Source organism: Mauremys reevesii, linkage group 8, assembly GCF_016161935.1.
Source record: "Mauremys reevesii isolate NIE-2019 linkage group 8, ASM1616193v1, whole genome shotgun sequence".
In the NCBI taxonomy this organism is placed as follows: Eukaryota; Metazoa; Chordata; order Testudines; family Geoemydidae; genus Mauremys; species Mauremys reevesii.
In genome coordinates, this window is record NC_052630.1 from 67,867,277 (window position 1) to 67,888,143 (window position 20,867).

General features: G+C 41.3%; 1 protein-coding gene across 1 annotated transcript in view; it reads left to right on the forward strand.

Moving 5' to 3' along the window:
• The window catches only part of VAV3 (vav guanine nucleotide exchange factor 3), a 236,388-nt gene that overhangs the window by 123,183 nt on the left and 92,338 nt on the right, over positions 1-20,867 (forward strand). The window contains exon 16 of the mRNA XM_039484962.1: positions 20,185-20,286. Within this exon, the coding sequence (XP_039340896.1) occupies positions 20,185-20,286 (102 nt within the window). The remainder of the gene's footprint in view (positions 1-20,184; positions 20,287-20,867) is intronic.

Below are 20,867 nucleotides of genomic sequence, written 5' to 3' on the forward strand. Positions count from 1 at the left end.
CAGTGCTAGTTGATTCAGTGGAAATGTTAAATTCCCCATGATGCACCTAATAATTTTGCAAAAGAATACAACATGTAGAGTTAAGATCTCTTCTCATTATCAGTCAATATTAAGTTTGTGCTACAAAGCAGAAGAGTCGATAGCTCTTTCAGCTTTATTCTAGCTATTTCTACTGCAGATGCCTTTCTTATTCTTACAAGCTAATTTCTTCACATAACCCTGTGGCAATGAATTCCAAAAGTTAACTGCGCTTTACTTAAAATGTTTTTCCCTTTTTATCAGACTTAAATGTGCTTTTCTTTATAATTTTATCAAGTTATCCTCTTATATTCATAGAATCATAGAAATGTAGGGCTGGAAGGGGCCTCAAGAGGTCATCTAGTCCATCCCCACGCTGAGGTGAGATTAAGTAAACCTAGCCCATCCCTGGCAGGTGTTTGTCTAACCCATTCTTAAAAACGTCAAGACTTGGTATTGTGCAACCGCTGTTGGTAGTCTGTTCCAACTGTGGCCCAGACCCTGTTAATTGGCTGGACTGGACTCACCTGATATGATCCTGGGGTGATGGGCCTACTCCACCCACAGGGATCAGCTACATAGTGATAGCAAGGCAGGGATGTGCAATATTGATTTATATTGGCATTAGATTTTCTGTGCTATTCAGTGTTCGCTTCTTAATGCAGAACTTATTTGCATTCTTTGGCCACCACTGTGCACTGAAGTATTCACAGTGACATCTAGATATTTTCCTTGAAAGACTACAACTGCATACTAGATTTACACATTGAGTTAGCAACTCAGAACTCATCTGTGTACCTACAACATGCAAAATCTTGCACTCTAGTCTGTGCTGAATTTCATCTGTCATCATGATATCCAGTTTGCTAATTTCATTTTTTTGTAGTTTCTCATTGCCTTTCTCACTGCCTAATCTACTGTAAATTTTGCCATCAGCAAACTTCAGCTTCACTATTCAAACCTTCTTTCAGGTCATTAAGAAATACGCTGTATAAAACAGTGCTGCTCAGGTTCCAAGATGTACAGAGCCAAAGAATATTGCAGTACCTCATGTAACATTGTTATCTTCAACATTCTCCAAATCCATTGAGTACTATATGCTAAGATCATTAAATGCTCTTTGTGGTGAGGAACGTTAGATTTTGCATTATAAGTGCTGTATTGACCATTGTAGCGCTTAGGGTATATTATGGGCCAGTTGTCCCCATGTGTAGTATTAATATGAGTCCAAAATAAATGTATGTTTATGTTTTTACATAAAACTGACTTCATCTTATGCATGACCCGCTTAGTATATTAACAGTTTCACAAGACTGTGGAATCTTGTTTCAGATAAGCCTAAAACTGGATGTTAAACTGTTTCTTTGTCCTAGGAAGAATCAAATATTTCACTGAGCTATCTTAAATCTCTCACTTTGGGCAGCATTCTTAAATATTTGAAAGCTGTCTCTCTCATGAAAGAGAGCTACTGGGTGTTGTGCTTTTAATTTTAACAGCGCTGTGTCCAGTTTTTGGGGTGTTAATAGGTTCTTTAGTAGTTTGTGCTGCAGTAGAAGTATGATCTAGTCTGCTGGTTTTGAAAACTCATTCTTTAATTTGGACACCAGCTGTCATTCTCTAACACGAGAAAGCCAGAACAGTCCATCTGAATGGAAGAAAACAATCCTGAGATTCATTGACACACAAACCTGATAAATATGTGCATCACATCTTGCATAAGCACACACCTACATTTTAAACTAAGCAAGCTGCATAATGCATGGGTATAGTCTTTTGGTTACCTAGAGTGGTTTTTTTATGACTATTTTTTAAACTAGTACTAGAGACAGGGTAAATGAAAATGGTTCTCCTATCTATTATCATATCTCCATTTCCCAAATTTGCATTATGCTCTGTGACTAATGACTTATTGGTCAAAGCCAACTCAGATAGACCTGCTCCCTCAGATACTGCATTAATAATGCATATGCATTAAAACTCCTTCTGAGAGACTATTTGAGCTGTGACATATTGAACACTGACATACTAAATTAAAGCTGTTGCTATCAATGCATTTTAAAAGCTTTAGCTACATGCTGCATTTTCCAAACAGCCTGGAGAAGTATTTCACTTTTAACAAACTGGATCTAAGTTCGCTTAGTTTACCAAAGCAAAACACAAACATGCCTGTCTGGATATCCTTGATATCCTGCCTGTTTCCTGAAGTGGTATGACACGGAAGAAGGAATTGGGTTATTTACCTCTGTAGGTATAGATGTTATTAATCTGAGTCATGCATTACAGCTAATGTACCACAAATGGTACCTTATTTGAAAAAAACAGGAATCAATGAGGTAGAGAAGGGGCCACAGAAAGAGAGCTCAGATGTCTTTCCAGTGGCAGAATAGAGGGTAGGGATTAAAGTGGCCCAGGCTGCAGCTACGTGCTGTGGAAAAAGGGAGGCGCTCATGTTGGCGTCACGGCCTGCTATCCAGTCCTGAACAGTACTTCCCTCCTGTGCCCTGTATCACCATCTGTTTGCCTGGCATCTCCAGGTTTGTCAGTTTTGTGGATGCATGGCCTCTTGGCATTTTGGGGGCAAGGTAATAGGTGTTGTAAATGGACATAGTGCGCCTTCCTTCCCCACACCATAAATCTTCTTCTTAAGGATGATGCTTCTTGGAAGGATCAGCATCCTCTTGTCTTCAGGAAGTTCCTGGTGCACCTAGTGTTTCTGCTGGTCCCACACGAATAATGTAAATAGGGGCAGGGTTATTTCTTCAAAATGGAAAATTCAGGCGATGGCCCTAAATTACCTGAACTCAAGCTAAGTGTTAGTTTTATTCAGTAAAACTGAGGGGAAGAAAGAGGTGTTTTAAGTTGTTGAGTTACACATAATTTTAGCCCCAAAATTACTAAAAGTGTAGTCTAGAGCTGTGGTTCTCAACTGGGCGTCAGCGGCCCCTGGGGGACCATGAGAGAATTTCAGGGAGTCTGCCAGAATAAACCAGAGAGCATACAAAAATGTAAAACTGTTTCACCTTGCACTATTTGGACACATTGCTTTTTTTTTTCTTTTAAATCAGAGAACATGTTAATTTTCCTGCATGATATGTTGAAACCTATTGGCTTCAGCAGGGCCGGTGTAGTTAGAGGGTAGCAAGCAGGACAATTGCCTGGTGCTCCGCACCACACGGGGCCTTGGGCAGCGGGGCTTGGGCTTTGGGCTTCAGTCCTGGGCATCAGGGCTCAGGCATATTAATATTTGACCATAATATTTAGGTTTTTTAATTTTGTACTTATATTATCCTTTTTTTTTTATGTTATATAGATGTGTGGGTTTAACTGTATAATTATCAATTTAATACAGCTTTTAATCTACTAGATATGCAGGAAAACAATTGTTGTGGCACAGGTGGGCCATGGATAGAGGGTGGGGGAGGAAGGGGGACTCTGAAGGAAAAAGGTTGAGAACCCCTGGTCTACAGAAACAAGAAATGGGACGCCAGATCTTAATAATTGCCTCCCTTGAAGCAATCTGGGAATTTGACTCACTGTTTTAGTCACATAGGGTTCTTTTCATGCCTTAGTGGACACCAGAGTTAAAGACCAGAAAATGAATCACAATTATTATTTGATTATTAAAGAAAGGGGTGGGGGAGTAAAAATAAGTACAGTCCAAAACCGATACAAATAATAAACAATGGTTACTTCAATTACAATTATTTTGTCTGTCTGTGGAGAGCTTTCAAGAGGAATCCTACCTTTGTGAGTGGGTCTATGCTGTCGGGGATTCTCTTCTCTAGGTAAACTAAAATGGAAGCATGTTATTCCTAGAATCAATGGGAAATGGAATTTTGTTTAAGGGTTGGTGGATCCTGTTTGGTTTAACATGGATTACTTAAACAGTTAATAAGTGAGCAGTGGTTAGTAATCTTAACTAAGTCCTATGAAAGCAAATAAAGTTTTACCTCAGTTATTGAAAAGAAGCCCTTCAAGGAGAAATCTTGAGTAAATTAATTACTATTAAGAATCTTACACTATTTCTTTGTGTTTAACAAGATTAGATGTTGTCTCCTCTCCTGCAATAATTGAAACAATCTGGAGAATCTGTAAATATCTTAAATTGTAATAGCATTTCAATATTCCAGTAAAATGATTAAAAGAAAAAATTAAATCTATTCTCCTGGAAGTGTTTTTGCAAACTTCGTCTGACCAGTGATGAAGTCTCAGTGATGTTATAATGTTGTAGAAACCACTCTGGGCTGGAAGGTTGCTTCTTTTAATGCTGTATTGTAGCTTTTATTTTTCTGAGCTGTCTTGTTGCTGATGCTGTTTGCTTGCTTGTAGGAGTGTCTGCTTGACCAGGCAGAGCTGTGTTGTGTGTATGTATGCTGATGGCTCCATTCAGAGAGATTTATGTTCTTCTCTCATTTCTAGTCTTACTGAAGGTGGAGGGTGTGCTTCTTTCAGCGGTTTGGTTAGATTCAAATATCAACCACTGTCACCTCTGATTGCCTGAAGTTCCTCAGTCCATATCTGGGGATCTAATTAATATTCTTGATTTTTCAAAAGTGCTGAGCACACAGTAGCTCCCACTGCAGTCAGTGCTAACTTTCTGGGTGCTTGATACTTTGCAAATAAGGCTATTTATTTATTTAGGTGCCAAAGTATGATTGAGGTACCTAACTTAAGGCAGCCATTTCTGAAAATCTTGGCTCTTGGGAAACACCTAGTGCAGATCTAGATAAATCACCTTGTTTCTTGCAGTGATACCTAGTATTAAGATAATAAGTAAGACCAAACGGAATGGAAAGTTTTGTTGTCTTTGGTTATCAGGTTGTATGATCTTTATTGCTGCCAAAAATGATAGATACAATATCCAACTTCATATATCAAACACACTTTAAACTGCTTGAGCAGCTTATGCTGAGTTTGCCAGCTCAGTATTCATCATTCACACCAATAATGTTCACAGTGTTTTAAATTTTCATAAGCAAAACACTAACTGCAGAACAATAACAGAGCTCTTAACTGAGAAGGTCTGACACAAGGTTGAGGGGTAGAGCAGAGTTCAAGGCAATGAGCACTTTTTAATTCCCTGTAGCATTTCTTCTTCAATACTTGAAACAGTTTTAATTCACCACGGACTACTTGCTTGATACTTCATATAAATACTTATTTGATATGCCACTAGGGCTCACAGATTGGCATGTATTAAATATGATTCTCCTCTGTCAAGATTTAATCAAGTGAAGTGGCACAACAGTTTAAAACAATATGTAATATTTTTGACAATGATTTTGTTGATATGCAAATATCTATTAACTTCTTGAAATCAGATCCCAAGTTTCAGAGTATTTTCTGCTGAAACAATTAGCCTGGTTTACTGGAGGAGCTGATGTGGAATGTGTTTTTTCAAAACAAAAACAAACACACACAAAAGCTAATTCATACCCTCCTTTGTAAATCTGACTAGGAAGAAAAAGTTGACACAACCTCACAAAATCCCACCACACCATCTCCTTCTAGGAGAGAGTTTTGCAGGCAAGTATGGGCGGGGGGAAGGGAGGGGGAGGAGCCTAGTCCTCCAATGACACAGATGTCGCCATAGATCTATTGGGAACCCAATCCTCAACTGTAGGTCATCCATATTTGAGGGCTTGCTGCAGCTCCTGTGTTTTTTCTATCCATACAGTAGCATGGTTCCCTGAGTCTCCCATGAGTGCAGGCTGCCATTGGGGTAGACAACTTTGAGTGGTCCCAGCTGAATGGTATCCATATAGAAAGGAGGGGGCTTGGATGATGTCTCTGAGGTTCATCTTCTCTCTACCATGTGGGTAGTGGCTAGATTAGGTCAGTGTTTACACTGCTTTCATCCTCTCTGTACCTCTTAGCAGAAGAGATGACTTATTCCACAATTTCTAGGTCAGTGGCTGTTTTTATTGATATTCTGTTTCCATTTATGGCTACTTAGGATGCATGCTGGGTCATTCTGGGTTGCCTCTGCATTTATTTAATTTTAATTGTGACGTATTTATGTTTAGTTTTGTCACCTAGACTTGCTGTGATCCTTGCAGTACGACATGTGATTGCTCCCTTCATGGAAATTGGATACGCAGAGATGTCTAAGGGACATACCCTCTTTCTCTATTTTGTTCTGCAATACATTTTTCCTTGTGTTATGAAGAAAATAAATTAGATTGAAGTTATTTGGAATCTTGGAGGGAAAAGTTGAGTTGTTAATTAAGTGCCCCAGAGAAGCAATTTTTCAAGATTAATTGAAATGTTTGTATTGGTTTTAAGCAAAACCTCCACAATTGCCTTAACTGAGAGAGGTGAGAATCTGTACAGCTTTTAATTGCCAAAACCTAGCTAGTATTGAAAAGCTGCCAGAGAAGCAATTAAAAGAAATGGCCCTTAAATATGTGAGAGAGGTAGAGAACCAGTCACTGAGTAGCAGAGGACGGCACAAGGCCAGCAGTTGTTTGAACTAAAATCCTAACTGGTACCATTAATGGTAATGGTAAATACGTTTTTAAACTCCATGTAAAATAAGAGATAATACCTTCTTCATGGCCATTCAATACCTGATCTTGCTCCTCTACCCTCCTGCAGAGGTATGAATTGTGATATGGACATTTATCCACCACAAACTGGACTGAGGACCACAATTCGTTTCTCATAAGCTGTGAGAGTTGTTGGATGGAGAGTAACTTTTGGTCATTAATAGCCTATCAGACCTATAACAAGAGTTCAGAGGCTTCTTTCTTCTAGTGCTTTCTAGTCTAAGACATTCACTTCTTTCTTTCACTATTATATCATGTTATTGTCACTTTTGTCATTCCCCTTTTGAAATTTTAAGTTTCATACATCTGTAAGAATTTAGGAAGATTAATTAGGAACATATCACGTTGCTTTACATACGTCTTACCATATTTCTTTTTATGGCAGATATGTAGGCAGCTGATATTCTTTGTTTGTAATGAGGGCTTTAGTGTCCAGTCCTTAAAGAAACAAGTTTTTTTATAACTTTGTTTGCATTATTTTTTGTAAATACTTATTTTAATAGCCTCATCCAGAACAATTTCAGACATGTAGCAAACAAAAGCTCTTTACGTCTGTAATGCTAATGTAGAAATCTGTAGACTGAAATTCCTTCTCAGGAGTCTCTACTAGAAATATAACATGATTGGAGACATTTTCAGTATTTCAGAACTTTTGCAATAGGGATATGAGCATTTATATTTTTAGATACATGACCTTTCAGAGCAATGAAGACAGAGATTTTGATGTCCTTATTCTCTCATTGTGGGGGAAGCCAGAATACTGTACGCTTCAGCCCTTTCCTTATCTAGCCTGTTGGGTCATGCTATCAATAATTATTACATATTTAGGGTAGTGCACACTGGAGATATATAAGATGGAGTGTTAAGGCTGCAAGTTTAGTAGTATTCTTGGTGCAATTTATTTATAAGATTTGGTGCAGAGGAAGTTTAAATTGATGGTAAGGAAAAGCATGTTTGTGCCTAACGTACTAGAAAAATTATTCAATAACAAGTCATCTGTTTAATCTGACCTCCCATTGTGAAAGGTAGTTGGCATTTTTTTCTTGTTGAAAATAAACATAAACCTAAAATTGACAATAAAAACTTAAATTGCCACTACGGAAGCCAAATGCTACTGTACTCCATCACTATTAGAACACTGTTCTCATCTTATGTTCACAGTATCTCAGATTATGGCCTTATTTAAGCAAACAAATGTCATAACATGGCTCTTGTACCACCTTCATTGTGGCATACATTATGGAAAAGTTGTTGGACCTGAAATTTTCAAACTTGGGTGCCTAAAGCTAGGCACCTAAATAAGTGGCTGGATTTTTCTGGGTTCCTGAACATCAGCAGCTCTTATTGACTTGAGTATCAATGTTTTCATTTAGGCATGCATTTTTGAAGAAATTGCTTGGAGTGTCAGAGTTTGGAGAGGACATATTCCCAGGTTATTAGTGGGAAAAGAATACATCATACTCACATTTGCATTTGTATTTCAAGCAGCTATATTTTGTATATACATACATCATCTATAATTCTGAGGTCTTCGTTGCATGAAAAACTGAAGCAAAGGATTATGAATTGGAATAGCAGAAAATAACAAACACATATTAGGCATTGAATGTTAAGTGTTAGCATGTTTTGCTGTCTCACCCAGTTTTCTTTCATAACCATGTTTAGACTACTGTATTTTTAGACATGTTTATCAATCAATTGGTGTAATTTCTCTTTCAGCGATGGCTGGGTTTCTTGAAGTGGGTATTGATGATGATGAGAATTTATTCCATATTGTGTAGGCATGTGAAGAATTAGTGTGTCCCCCTCTGACAGAGTAGTACTGAGCTGCTTAAATAACCTATAGCATTACCTCCAGTCTCTCTCGCCCTTAATGTAGGGCAAAGTGATTGCTGGGAGAAACTCAGGTTGCAGAAGCTTGAGGGACTAAGTAACACTTTCTGGCATGGTTTGGAAAGTGGATGAGTTTTATGTGGGTGGCTGAGGTACGATGTGCCTATTCATTTGATTTCTCTCCTGACAGGTAAGGTTCAAAGAGCACAGATAGTACTCAGTATCTGGAATTAAAATTATTCTAAAGTGGTAGTATTTCACAAGTATGATGTTGGCAAAAAGACTTAACACATGAAGCTCTGGTGGTATGATAGTTTTGTCATGTGCAATATCTGGGAAGATGATAGTACAGAACTATGAGAACTATGCAGGAAATGGATTTGTTAAAAAATTAAGGCTTTTGAGGAGATAATGGAGATTCTGATCCTAGAACAAATTATTTGCATGGTTGATGGAGAGGAGATTATCTGAATGACAAGGGAGGATAACAAGACAAGTATGTGAAGGTCCTCTGGGTTGATCAGGTAGCAGTGAATTGGTCCCAGTGGGGCTAATGTTCAGTAAGTCACTAGGAAAGAAAAGGCTTTACCAAGAGGCTGAGGGGCAGCCCCAAGGCCATTAAAGCAAAGACTGGTGGAAGAATAAAGTTGGGAAGCAGAATGCAGCAATGTGCTGAAGAGAGCTCTCGGGCACTCATAGTTGTCCTTTGAAAAGTTTCTGCTGCTGATTGAAATGAGAATTGTGATGATTTCTCTGTTTATGGTTTCATCCCCTTTTTGTATGTTGCTAATTCATCCCAGCAGGAGATGACATCCCTGGGACTTTTAGAAGACTAAAAACGAGGAATATTTTTCCTTTAGAGTGCACCAAATTACCAGTTATGTTGTTTTTAAATATATTCCCAAGGTGGAATATCTTCACACCAATCTGCAAGTGTGTGTGTGTGTGAGAGAGAGAGAGAGAGAGAGCATGACACATTCTGTTGTATACTATATACTCTGTACATTCTTCAGGACCAAAATATTTCGAGAGACTGCAGTTTAATATGTTTATCAATTGATATTGCTTCTTTCTTTTGTTGTGGCTATTAGAGGGCGTGTTTGTCTAAATGAGAACATTAGAAACATGGCTCATTCCTTCTCTTTATAAGAACATGCACTATTACTACATAGGGCTCACAGAGTAAGGGGGAAATGTGAGAGCCCCTTTTAAAAACACTGACCTCATATCACTGGTAAAATGTTGTGTAATTATATGACATACTATATAGGACGTAAAGCAGGGGGACTGCTGTTGGACTACTGTTGGACAGCTCACAGACACCCTATTAAACAGTTTCATACGAAGCCTTCCTGAAGTCAGGGGAGATGGTGTGTCATAAGAATTAGAGATGGTCCTACTCTTTCCTAGAGCACTGGGGTATTTGGGCCAATCTCAGCTAAAAATATACCCCCTAACAAATACAGCTCAAACAAAGATTCTCCACCTTGGCATATTCATTTGCAGTCTGAGCAGAATGTTGTGCTTACTGCTCATGCCTCAAATTGCAGAGATGATCTGTTTAGAAAGAAAGATATCTGGGCTAAAGAAGGGCTCAAATCCTGAGCTAAAAAGGATACCTGAGGTAAAATAGGCTCAGTCCTACAAACACAATGATGAACAACTTTACTCATGTGAATAGTCCCTTATATGCGTATGTGTTTGCAGGATTGGGCTAAAGTGTGTAGTAAGCATATAGGCCCATCAGTTTCACAGCACCAGAATGTACAATACTTATTACTTGCGTTAAAGGTGAAAGCTCGCTTGTGGGTTTTTCCCCCCTTCCTGCTGCTTAGGGTTGATGGAGACTCCTTGGAAATGGAAGGATGTGGAAATCTGGATTTATGATGCCAAAAGGTTAATATCCTTACATAGGTGGCGAGTTATATGGGCCCATGTTGCCTATGCTTCATCAGTATTTAGGAATGTGGCCCCAACTCCACCAATGTTTGGGCTCACCGCGCTTTGGGGGCCCCATGATTCAGGGGACTATGGGGTCCAGGGTGGCCTGCGGGTTTAGTGGGGGTCCTGACAACAGCGAGCAACCCCGCCCGAGCCTGCTCTGCTCTGCCCTGCCGGCTCCCAAGATCGCTTGGGGGAGAGGGTAGAAGCCGGAAGGAGGTGGGTGGGGGTTTAGAGGAAGGGGTGGAATGGGGGCAGGGAGGGGGTGGAGAAGGGGCGGGCTGGGTCTGGGTCGCTTGCTGCTGCCAGTGTCAGGCCCCCCGCTAATCCCCCAGGCCACCCGGGACCACGTGTCCCCTGAAGCACAGCGCCCTCCAAAGCACGGGGCCCAGAGCGGTTGCCCTGGTCTGTCCTATGGATGGGACGGCTCTGCTTGGACCCGCTCTGGGCACCATCAAAAATTATACAAACCTGGCACCCATGAGTCCTTATTGTTATAGCAGGGAATAGAAACAAGTATAGGTTTAAGAATAGTCAGCAAAAATGAAAAAGAGATGGGAAAAAATGTGTCAAAATTAGAATATTTAGGGTCTGCACTATATATCATGATTTGTCCTCACCTCTAAGCTAGTGGTGGGCAACCTGCGGCCCATCAGGGTAATCCACTGGCAGGCCACCAGACAGTTTGTTTACATTTGCATGGCCACCTGCAGCTTCCAGTGGCCGTGGTTCACTGTTCCAGGCCAATGGGAGCTATGGGAAACGATGCGGGCCGCAGGGATGTGCTGGCTGCCGCTTCCCGCATCTCCCATTGTCTGGGAATGGTGAACTGCGGCCACTGGGAGCTGCAGGCTGTCATGCAAATGTAAACAAACTGTCTGGCAGCCCACCAGCGGACTACCCTGATGGGCCGTGTGTGGACCGCAGGGTTGCCCACCACTGCTCTAAGCTATTATAGTATGTGTCAAATGCCAAATGTCTGAAAAACTACACAATACATATTTTGAAAATCATTAGCAAAGAAGTGCATTGAAATCAAGAAACAGAATTCAACAAATTTCAGTTTAGGAAAGGAGACTTCTAGAAATTTGTGACGTGACATATACTTTGTAGTACCTCATATCACATTATTTCAGTCTCATCTGATGACTACATAACTCACTGTAACATAATATATTATGACTGGGCAGGATATTGATATGTGGAAAAGAGTTTTCAAACCCACAGCTAGTGATGAACTGTATTTTGTTTAAATAAGGATGTTTTGGGTTTTTTTCCTTGTTAAACCAGAAAACACAATGGATAAGATACATACTATAACTCCTCACTTAAAGTCGTCCTGCTTAACGTTGTTTCATTGTTACGTTGCTGATCAATTAGAGAACATGCTCATTTAAAGTTGTGCAATGCTCCACTCTTACGTTGTTTGGCTGTCTGCTTTCTCCACAGCTGGCAGCCTCCCTATGTCCTCCCCACTTCCCAGTGCCTCCCGCCCGCTGGCAGACCCCACGGATCAGCGCCTTCCCCATCCTCCCCCCACCTGCTACCCACGGCAATCAGCTGGCTTGCAGCATTTTGGAGGCAGAAGGGAGTGGGGAGGAGCAAGGACTTAGTGTGCCTCCCCATTCCCTCCCCTGCCTCCTGCCAGTGGCAATCAGCTCACTTGTGGCGTTTTGGAGGCAGGAGGGAGGCGGGAGGAGCCAGGATGCGACGTGCAAAGTAAAGGGGGAGGAGGTGTGTGGGGAGAAGTGACGGGTCAAGGATGGGAGCTTGGGAGAAGGGGTGGAGTGGGTGGTCTGAGGGTTGAGCCCCCCCCCCACCCCCCGGTGCTTGCAGAGTAGGGGAAGCTGCCCTGGAACCTAACCCCTCATAGACTACAAGGTCAGAAGGGACCACTATGATCATCTAGTCTGACCTCCTGCACAATGCAGGCCACAGAATCTCACTCACCCACTCCTGTAACAACCCCCTAACCTATGTCTGAGTTATTGAAGTCTTCAAATCGTGGTTTAAAGACCTCAAGGTGCAGAGAATCCTCCAGCAAGTGACCCTGCCCAACGCTGCAGAGGGAGGAGAAAAACCTCCAGGGCCTCTGCCAATCTGCCTTGGAGGAAAATTCCTTCCTGACCCCAAATATGGCAATCAGTTAAACCCTGAGCATGTGGGCAAGACTCACTAGCCAGCACCCAGGAAAGAATTCTCTGTAGTAACTCAGATCCCACCCCATCTAACATCCCATCACAGACCATTGGGCATATTTACCTGATAATAAAGATCAATTAATTGCCAAAATTAGGCTATCCCATCATACAATCCCCTCCATAAACTTATCAAGCTTAATCTTGAAGCCAGATATGTCTTTTGCCCCCACTACTCCCCTTGGAAGGCTGTTCCAGAACTTCACTCCTCTAATGGTTAGAAACCTTCATCTAATTTCAAATCTAAACTTCCTAATGTCCAGTTTATATCCATTTGTTGTTGTGTCCACATTGGTACTAAGCTTAAATAATTCCTCTCCCTCCCTGATATTTATCCCTCTGATATATTTATGAAGAGCAATCATCTCTCTCCTCATCCTTCTTTTGGTTAGGCTAAACAAGCCAAGCTCTTTGAGTCTCCTTTCATAAGACAGGTTTTCCATTCCTGGGATCATCCTAGTAGCCCTTCTCTGTACCTGTTCCAGTTTGAATTCATCCTTCTTAAACATGGGAGACTAGAACTGTACACAATATTCCAGATGAGGTCTCACCAGTGCCTTGTATAACGGTACTAACCTCCATATCTTTACTGGAAATACCTCGCCTGATGCATCCCAAGACCGCATTAGCTTTTTTAACGGTCATATCACATTGGCAGCTCATAGTCATCCTGTGATCAACCAATACTCCAAGGTCCTTCTCCTCCTCTGTTACTTCCAACTGATGTGTCCCCAATTTATAACCAAAATTCTTGTTATTAATCTCTAAATGCATGACTTTGCACTTTTAAATTAAATTTCATCCTATTACTATTACTCCACTGTAAAGTCCCACTGAAACTCCCCTGTTTACAGCTCTGATTGCTGGCTCCTGTGCTGCTGCAGCTGTCCCTATTTACATTAATTCTTATGGGGAAATTGGATTCGCTTAAACATCGTTTCACTTAAAGTTGCAATTTTCAGGAACATAACTACAACGTTGAGTGAGGAGTTACTGTATATCAGGTTTTTTAAATTGTTATTTAGCCACAGTTTTTGCCTGATTAGTTACTGTATCTTTAGTTAGCTTTTCATACTGTGATCACTTTACCTCCTTATGTCATCAGAGTATGAACAACGTTATTTTTACCATTGCATTGTTAATTGTCTAATATTGCATCTGATGAAGCATCCCTAAACTAAACTAGAAATTTTGTTACATGATAATTTCCTTTTTGGAAATGACCTCTTGCCCAATCTGAGACAGTTGGGCTGTGTCTTTCTTCCTACAAATACTGGAGGTAATATTTGACCAAGATGCTTCAGGGCATGGCCATACCCCTTCTGCTATCACACCAGATAAGTCCTTCCAAGGCTGTATGGAAATACTAAATTTTTGTAGTTTAACTGTAAATAAATCTTGAAGAGACTATCAATCATGTAGCTGCTTGGGGTGAAATCCTGGCCCCTTTGAAACTTAATGGGGTCATGATTTCACCCTTTGAGAACTTATTTCAGGTGGGTAAACTGGAGGAAATGTCAGTCCCAGGAAGGAAATTACCAAATAAATTCCTGCTCTAGAACCTGTTCCATCCCCATTCTGAGACAAATAGGATGCCGTAAAAAGTAAGGAAAAATTAGTAGGGAGGGAGAGATAAAACAGAAGAAAAATTATCCCACTTTTCTAAAATATATCGGTATTCATCTATTTTGGAACTACTGCTTGAAAGTATCTTCCTTCATAGGGATGCTTCTGCAGAACAGTGAAGGTCAAGCCTGGAGAAAGTATTAATAGATGACCAGGTTCTAGCTTTACAGTATTCCTCTCTTTTCATATATGCCTTTTTCCTCACAGGAGGCCTCTGTGCAATGTGTTGAGTGGGCTCTGATCCCTTCTAGAATCACTTAATCTGTGGCTGGATATACTTTAGTGACACAGCACTTGATCCACCTAGCTATGGGGACTTTAGATGCTCTCAGGCTCAGGCATTACGTATGCGGGAGAGGAGTAAAGATGCTGTTTTCCTTAACTAACTCATTGTACTAATGTATAATTTACCTGCTCTTTTCACGTCTAGCATGTGTCATGCTTTTCCTTTTTGGTGTTGTGGCTCTGGGCAAAATGAAAGAAGAGTGATTTCCTGTGTGGTAGGGAAGGAGGAGTTAACCTTGGTTAAAAGTTACTTTGGCTTACAAACAGCTGCCTTGTTTTCATAGAAGATCCAATGAGGCTCATGTCTTTCAAGAACAAAGATTTCAGAGACTCCTCTTGCCAAAGTGGTTGCAACTCAGAGGTAAATTTTTATGTAAAGGAAATACTGTGAGAGCTTGTATTGCTGTGGGCAGATCTGATGTAGAGAAGATAGGCCTAACTTTTGGTTTAGACAGAAGTGTTGATCTAAAGAACCTCTAATCTAGACCATTATGTGAGTTAAAAATAAACCTTGAAGAACTCACTTTCATTAAGCTGTTTAAAGCTGAGACGTGATATGCAATGGAAATGGAAGGATTTCAATGGCCCAAGTCTAGTCCATCCTGTAAGAAATTCAAACAAAATACTTGGTTTTCTGAAGCTGATCTTTCTTCCGTGACACAAGTATTTGGGATTTAGACTTGAGCTTCTGGTGTATGTAGTTTAGGGAGAAGGAAAAAAAAAAGAGAGATGATATAATATTTACCAATATGGTACTAATATGTTCATTTAATTTGTAAAATAATTGACCTTTACATATTTGATTTTTGCTTTCTCTACTAACATGATAGTGGAGGCAATATTTTTTCTCTTACCGAGGACTGTAAAATAGGTGTTTCTCATGTTAGAATTGACATACAATAACATTTTGGGACAATCAGTTTTTATTTTAAAAAATAACAATGTAGTTCATAATGCATAAGGCTATGTGTTCTGTTACTAGCTGGTGTGTTTTCAGCGGCTTGTATAAATTAGAGTCTTTGCAGACAGACTAAAAGGAGAGCGTAGGACAATTGCATGCGTATCAGAGCAAATGGTAAAGCAGTATAATAATAGCTGACCTACTGCATGAGTTACTGTCACCTCCGTTCACTCACTATACTTGTTACTTTGAGGCTTGATTCTGCTCTGTTGAACTTAATGGGAATTTTGTCTTAGATTTCAGTGGGAAGATGATCAGGCTCTTGGGCTTATTTTGATTTGCTTTTTAACTCTTTTAGAAGTACTTTGATGAGTCTCTTTGGCCAGTCTACACTTACCAGGATCGATGCTGCTGCGATCATTGCAGCAGGGGTCGATTTAGTGGGTTTAGTGAAGACCCACTAAATCGACCGCAGAGCGCTCTCCAGTCGACTCTGATACTCTACCGGAATGAGAGGAGTAAGGTAAGTCGACGGGAGAGCGTCTCCCGTCAGTGCAGCACAGTGTAGACACTGCAGTAAATTGACCTAAGCTACATTGACTCCAGCTATGTTATTCATGTAGCTGGAGTAGCGTAAATTAGATTGACTTACCCCGATAGTGTAGACAAGGCCTGAGTGTATGAGGCTGATAGTCTTGAAATACCTTCACAAACTGTATCCTGCTCTGAATCGAAATATTAAAGAAAAAAGTAGCTTTTGTTAGGAGCATAGTGTGTACTGTAAGTTATTCTTGAGAGTTTTTAATTCTTACATTATTATTAGCATCAGGGGCGGCTCTAGTAAATTCGTCGCCCCAAACACGGCGGCACGCCGCAGAGGGCACTCTGGTGGTCGCCGGTCCCGCGGCTCCGCTGGACCTCCTACAGATGTGCCTGCGGAGGGTCCGTTGTTACCATGGCTCCAGTGGACCTCCCGCAGGCATGCATGCGGATGCTCCACCGGAGCCGCGGGACCAGCGGACCCGCCACAGGCACGCCTGCGGCAGATCCACCAGAGCCGCGGACCTCCGGACCCTCCGCAGGCATGCCTGCGGGAGGTCCACCGGAGCCGCCTGCCGCCCTCCCTGCGACAGGCAGAGCGACCCCCCGGCATGCCGCCCCAAGCGCGCGCTTGGCACGCTGGGGTCTGGAGCTGGCTCTGATTAGCACGGCCTAAAATACCCATCAGAACTGTGTGCCTCATTGTGTGAGACCTTATACAAACACGCATTAAGACACAGTCCTTGCCCATGAAGAGTTTACAGTCTAAAATCACATTGCTCCATAGTAATTTGATAGGATAATGATAATCTCCAAAATGAAATAATAGAATATCTGTATCTTTCTCCTCTAGGAGGATAATATACAAGACAATTGCATCACTGTATCTTGTACACATAGACAACAAGAGATATTAGTCATATGGTGGAAAAGAATGCTAAAAGTAAGGTCATTAACAAGAATAAAAACAGAGAAGTCTCATTTGCCTTTGAAATTCAGTTTCATTTTCAGCACACTCATATTCAGGAGATGCGTTATAAGACTGACCTTTCTGACACCACTGCATCGATACTTACTACTCAAGGGCTGCTTTGAATATTTTTCATAAGTGTTCAGTCAATAGTAAAGATACTGATGTTTGGATCTTTGCCTGTGTTACACATCACTGCAGTTCATCGCTATAAAATATCTTATTCTGGGAATTGATTATAATATAGTGAAATGTCATCTTATCAGCCAGCTTTACCAGCCAGTTGTATGTCTCTGATAACACCTTGGGTACTTCCTTAGGTGTTTCAAATTCTTAATTTTTCTCCCCTTCCTTTACTTGATTTTCCCCCCAATCCTAATTCTTGTGTTAGTTTAGCAAACAAAGCACCAGAGACATACATAATCCTCAGTGTGAAAAGTAATTGGTTTTGTTAATAAAACATTTTAGTGAGGGTTAATTTCATTTTTCTTATCCACTGGTATAGATAAAGGTATAACAAAGGTTATCTAGAAACAAAGTATGTTCTTAGCATATCAATGATCTTGTTCTTTTAGCATTATATTAATCTAAATGTGATTTTTTAAAAATGCTTGTTAGCTTTATATAGAACATAAAAATGAATAAGAATACTAACGCAGCAGCAACAAAGACAAAACTGAAAACAAAACCCTGTAGTGGAGAAAAATACACAGCGCAAACAAACTCCTTGAAATGGAAAGAGTTACAGAAGAAGAAAAACTGAACAAAATGCTAAATAATGTTCTTCTTCAAATGATTGTTCATGTCCATTCCAACCAGGTGTGTGTGCGCCGCGTGCTTGCCAGCCGGAAGATTTTTCCCTTAGCAGCGTCCGTAGGGTGGGCCTGGGCGCCCCCTGGAGTGGCATCTTCATGGCGCCCAATATAGGGCCCTGCCAACCCTCCACCCCATCAGTTCCTTCTTACCACTGGTGACGGTTAGCTGGAACTTCGTTCGCTCCTGCAGTAAGCGCTCTAGCAGTGTCTGATAGCATATCATTTATATAGTTTATCAGTTAGTTAATAGTTGTTCCTTATAGTTATAGTTAGTTGGTTTGGGCCCCCCTCACAATGTTTCCCCCTCCTGGAGTATGCCCGGGTCTCCAGGGTTTAAGCTCTGCGAGGCCTGTGGCAAGTTTATGCCCAAGAGTGATCCTCACTCTTCCTGCTTGCGGTTCCTTGGTAAGAGTCCCCAGAAGGAGAAGTGCTGTATCTGCAAGAGTTTCCATCCCAGAACCCTCAAAGATCAGAAACAGAGACTAAAACTTCTGTTGATGGAGGTGGCATTGAGGCCACACTCCGACCCGGGACCCACTGAACCGGCACTGACCACGTCCTCATCGGTGCGCAGCGCTCCGGCACCAACAACATGCGAAACAGCCCCAACTAAGGACTCTAAGGCCCCCCCTCCCCCTGTCACCGCCACGGCTCGGGCCGTTAGAAGTCGGCCTCAGCATGGCACCGCTCTCCATCCCCAGTGCCGGTAAAGAAGAAGAGACCGGTGAAGGGTCAGTCACCCTCTCGAAACCTAAGGGGTCTGTGGTATCCACGAGTGTATCAGGACGGACTGCCCCCTCCTTGCTTCCACCCAGGGTCTCGTCGACTCCTGCTCCTGCCCATCTCAAAGAACAACAGTTATGAGAAAGTGAGTAACTGTTTTTTCTTCTTCGAGTGATTGTTCATCTCCATTCCAACCAGGTGTGTGCGCGCCGGGTGCACGCCAGCCTGTTTCGCCTACACAGAGTGTCCTGGCGGTTCTGCAGCTGGTAAGGCCGAGGGGCAGGCTGAGGCCTAAAATACCTGCGCTGGGTAGCTGGCGTGTGGAGCCCCAGCAAGCGCAGAGTAGCCCTAGAGTCCTTCAAACTGTGAAGTCTCTTATCTGTTTTTCCAGAGAAAAGGAAGGATCCCTCAAAGGGGAGGTCCTATATGGTCTGCTGGACCTCGTGGGGCAGCCCAGAGACCTGTAGCCAGGAGCCTCACCTCATCACCACCCCTATGGGCAGTGTGCGCAAGGCTGCATCCACCGCGTCCAGAGCTGCTTGCAGAGAGGCCGGGGAAACTTAATGCCTGGAGACCCAGGCATTCCCCAGGAGGGGGAACGTTGTGGGGGGGGGAAGGCCCAAACCGACTAACTATAACTATAAGGAACAACTATTAACTAACTGAGAAAATGTATACACTATATGCTATCGGACACTGCTAGAGCGCTTGCTGCAGGAGCGAGTGAAGTTCCAGCTAGCCGTCACTGGCGGTAAGAAGGAACTGAGAGGGTGGAGGGTCGGCAGGGCCTTATATTGGGCACCATGAAGGCGCCACTCCAGGGGGCGCCCAGTCCGACACCATGGACGCTGCTAAGGGAAAAATCTTCCAGCTGGCGTGCACGCGACATGCGCAGACCTGGTTGGAATAGACAAGAACAACACATCTCGAAGAACAACCGTTACGAGACAATGAGTAACAGTTTCTTTAAAAAAAAACCTCAACAAGGTAACAATGCAACAAAATGATTAATGCAATTTCTCTAAGCTAGTACTGCTTAAAGAGGAACAGTGGGGAAGATAAACTAGCATATGATCACAACAAATAATCTACATGTGTTTATAGATGTATTAGTTCTGTAGGTACATGTTTCCCACAAGCAAGCTGATATTTTAGCAGCATAACTACAGGTCTTCCATTTTATTGGCTAAATTATTGTATAGAGATGTCTGTAGGTGTTAGAAAACTCATTCAAAGAACACTAGCTAAAAGAGCAGTAAATATTGTATAATTACTTTTGAAATAGCTTTAGTCACCTAATTTGTTGCTGGATAACTGTGACTCAACTCTGTCCAGCATATGCTGCTCGCATTTTCTAATGCAGTGTTTCTCAGTCTGTGCTACATGGTCTTTGCTGATGATCCACAGAACGAAACATTCTGAGACCCAGGCAGTGGAGAATTGGAAGGAGAGGCAGGTCCACGAGATGATCCTTGTCATATGAAGTGGTCCTCAGAATAGAAAGGAAAAAGCAGACTATTGTTGTTCTGATATGTGTGGCTATTTTCCCAGTTACTATGGTATCTAAGAAATGGCTTATACTGTATATCTTTTGGGAACAGGCTTGGATAATAAAATATTTTGTTTCATGGTGTGTGGCACAGACTGTCTCTCTTAGAGAAATATCAATGCAAAAATAAGGCTCAGTGTGTGGATTCAGATTCCCTGTTTAGATTTGGTGCACCGTATTCCCAAATTCCTTTAATTAAAAGCGTATTATCAAATAATGTAATTTACTTTTCTCTAGATCCAATATAAGACCGGACAATGCAAATACAAATTTTCATGAGTTCAAAATGCACACCTTCACTCGTGTCACATCCTGCAAAGTCTGTCAAATGCTTCTGAGGTAAGTCTTGTAGTGTAAAGTATTGACTTTAATTTAATTCAAGTACCTTGCTGGGAAAAGAGTATGGAAATGACATGCATGGTGAGAGAACTGTTCAAGATAGACTATCTGTAAAAGAAACCTAACCTATGTGTTTTTGTTTTGGTATTGAAAAATTTTACCAGACCTCAAAATGAGAGCAGAAAGGCTATTTAAAATCTCATGCCTGCAACATTGTGACCCATCACTACCAAGCATCTTAGCACCACTCTTTCCTCTTCTGTTTCCTGATTCCAGCTCTTCAGTTTTATATAAGTTGTTAATAAGGCTGTCAAATGATTAAAATATTAATCACAATATATTACAAGATTAAAAAAATAGACACAATAATAGCATGCCATTTCTTTAAATATTTTTGGATGTTTTCTACACTTTCAAATGTATTGATTTTAATTACAACACAGAATACAAAGTGTACAGTACTCACTTCATAATCTTATTTTTGATTACAAATATATGAACTGTAAAAAGATAGAAATAAAACAATATAAAATGAGACCTTACATGCTGATGATGGATTCTGCTTGATAACAATCCAAGGC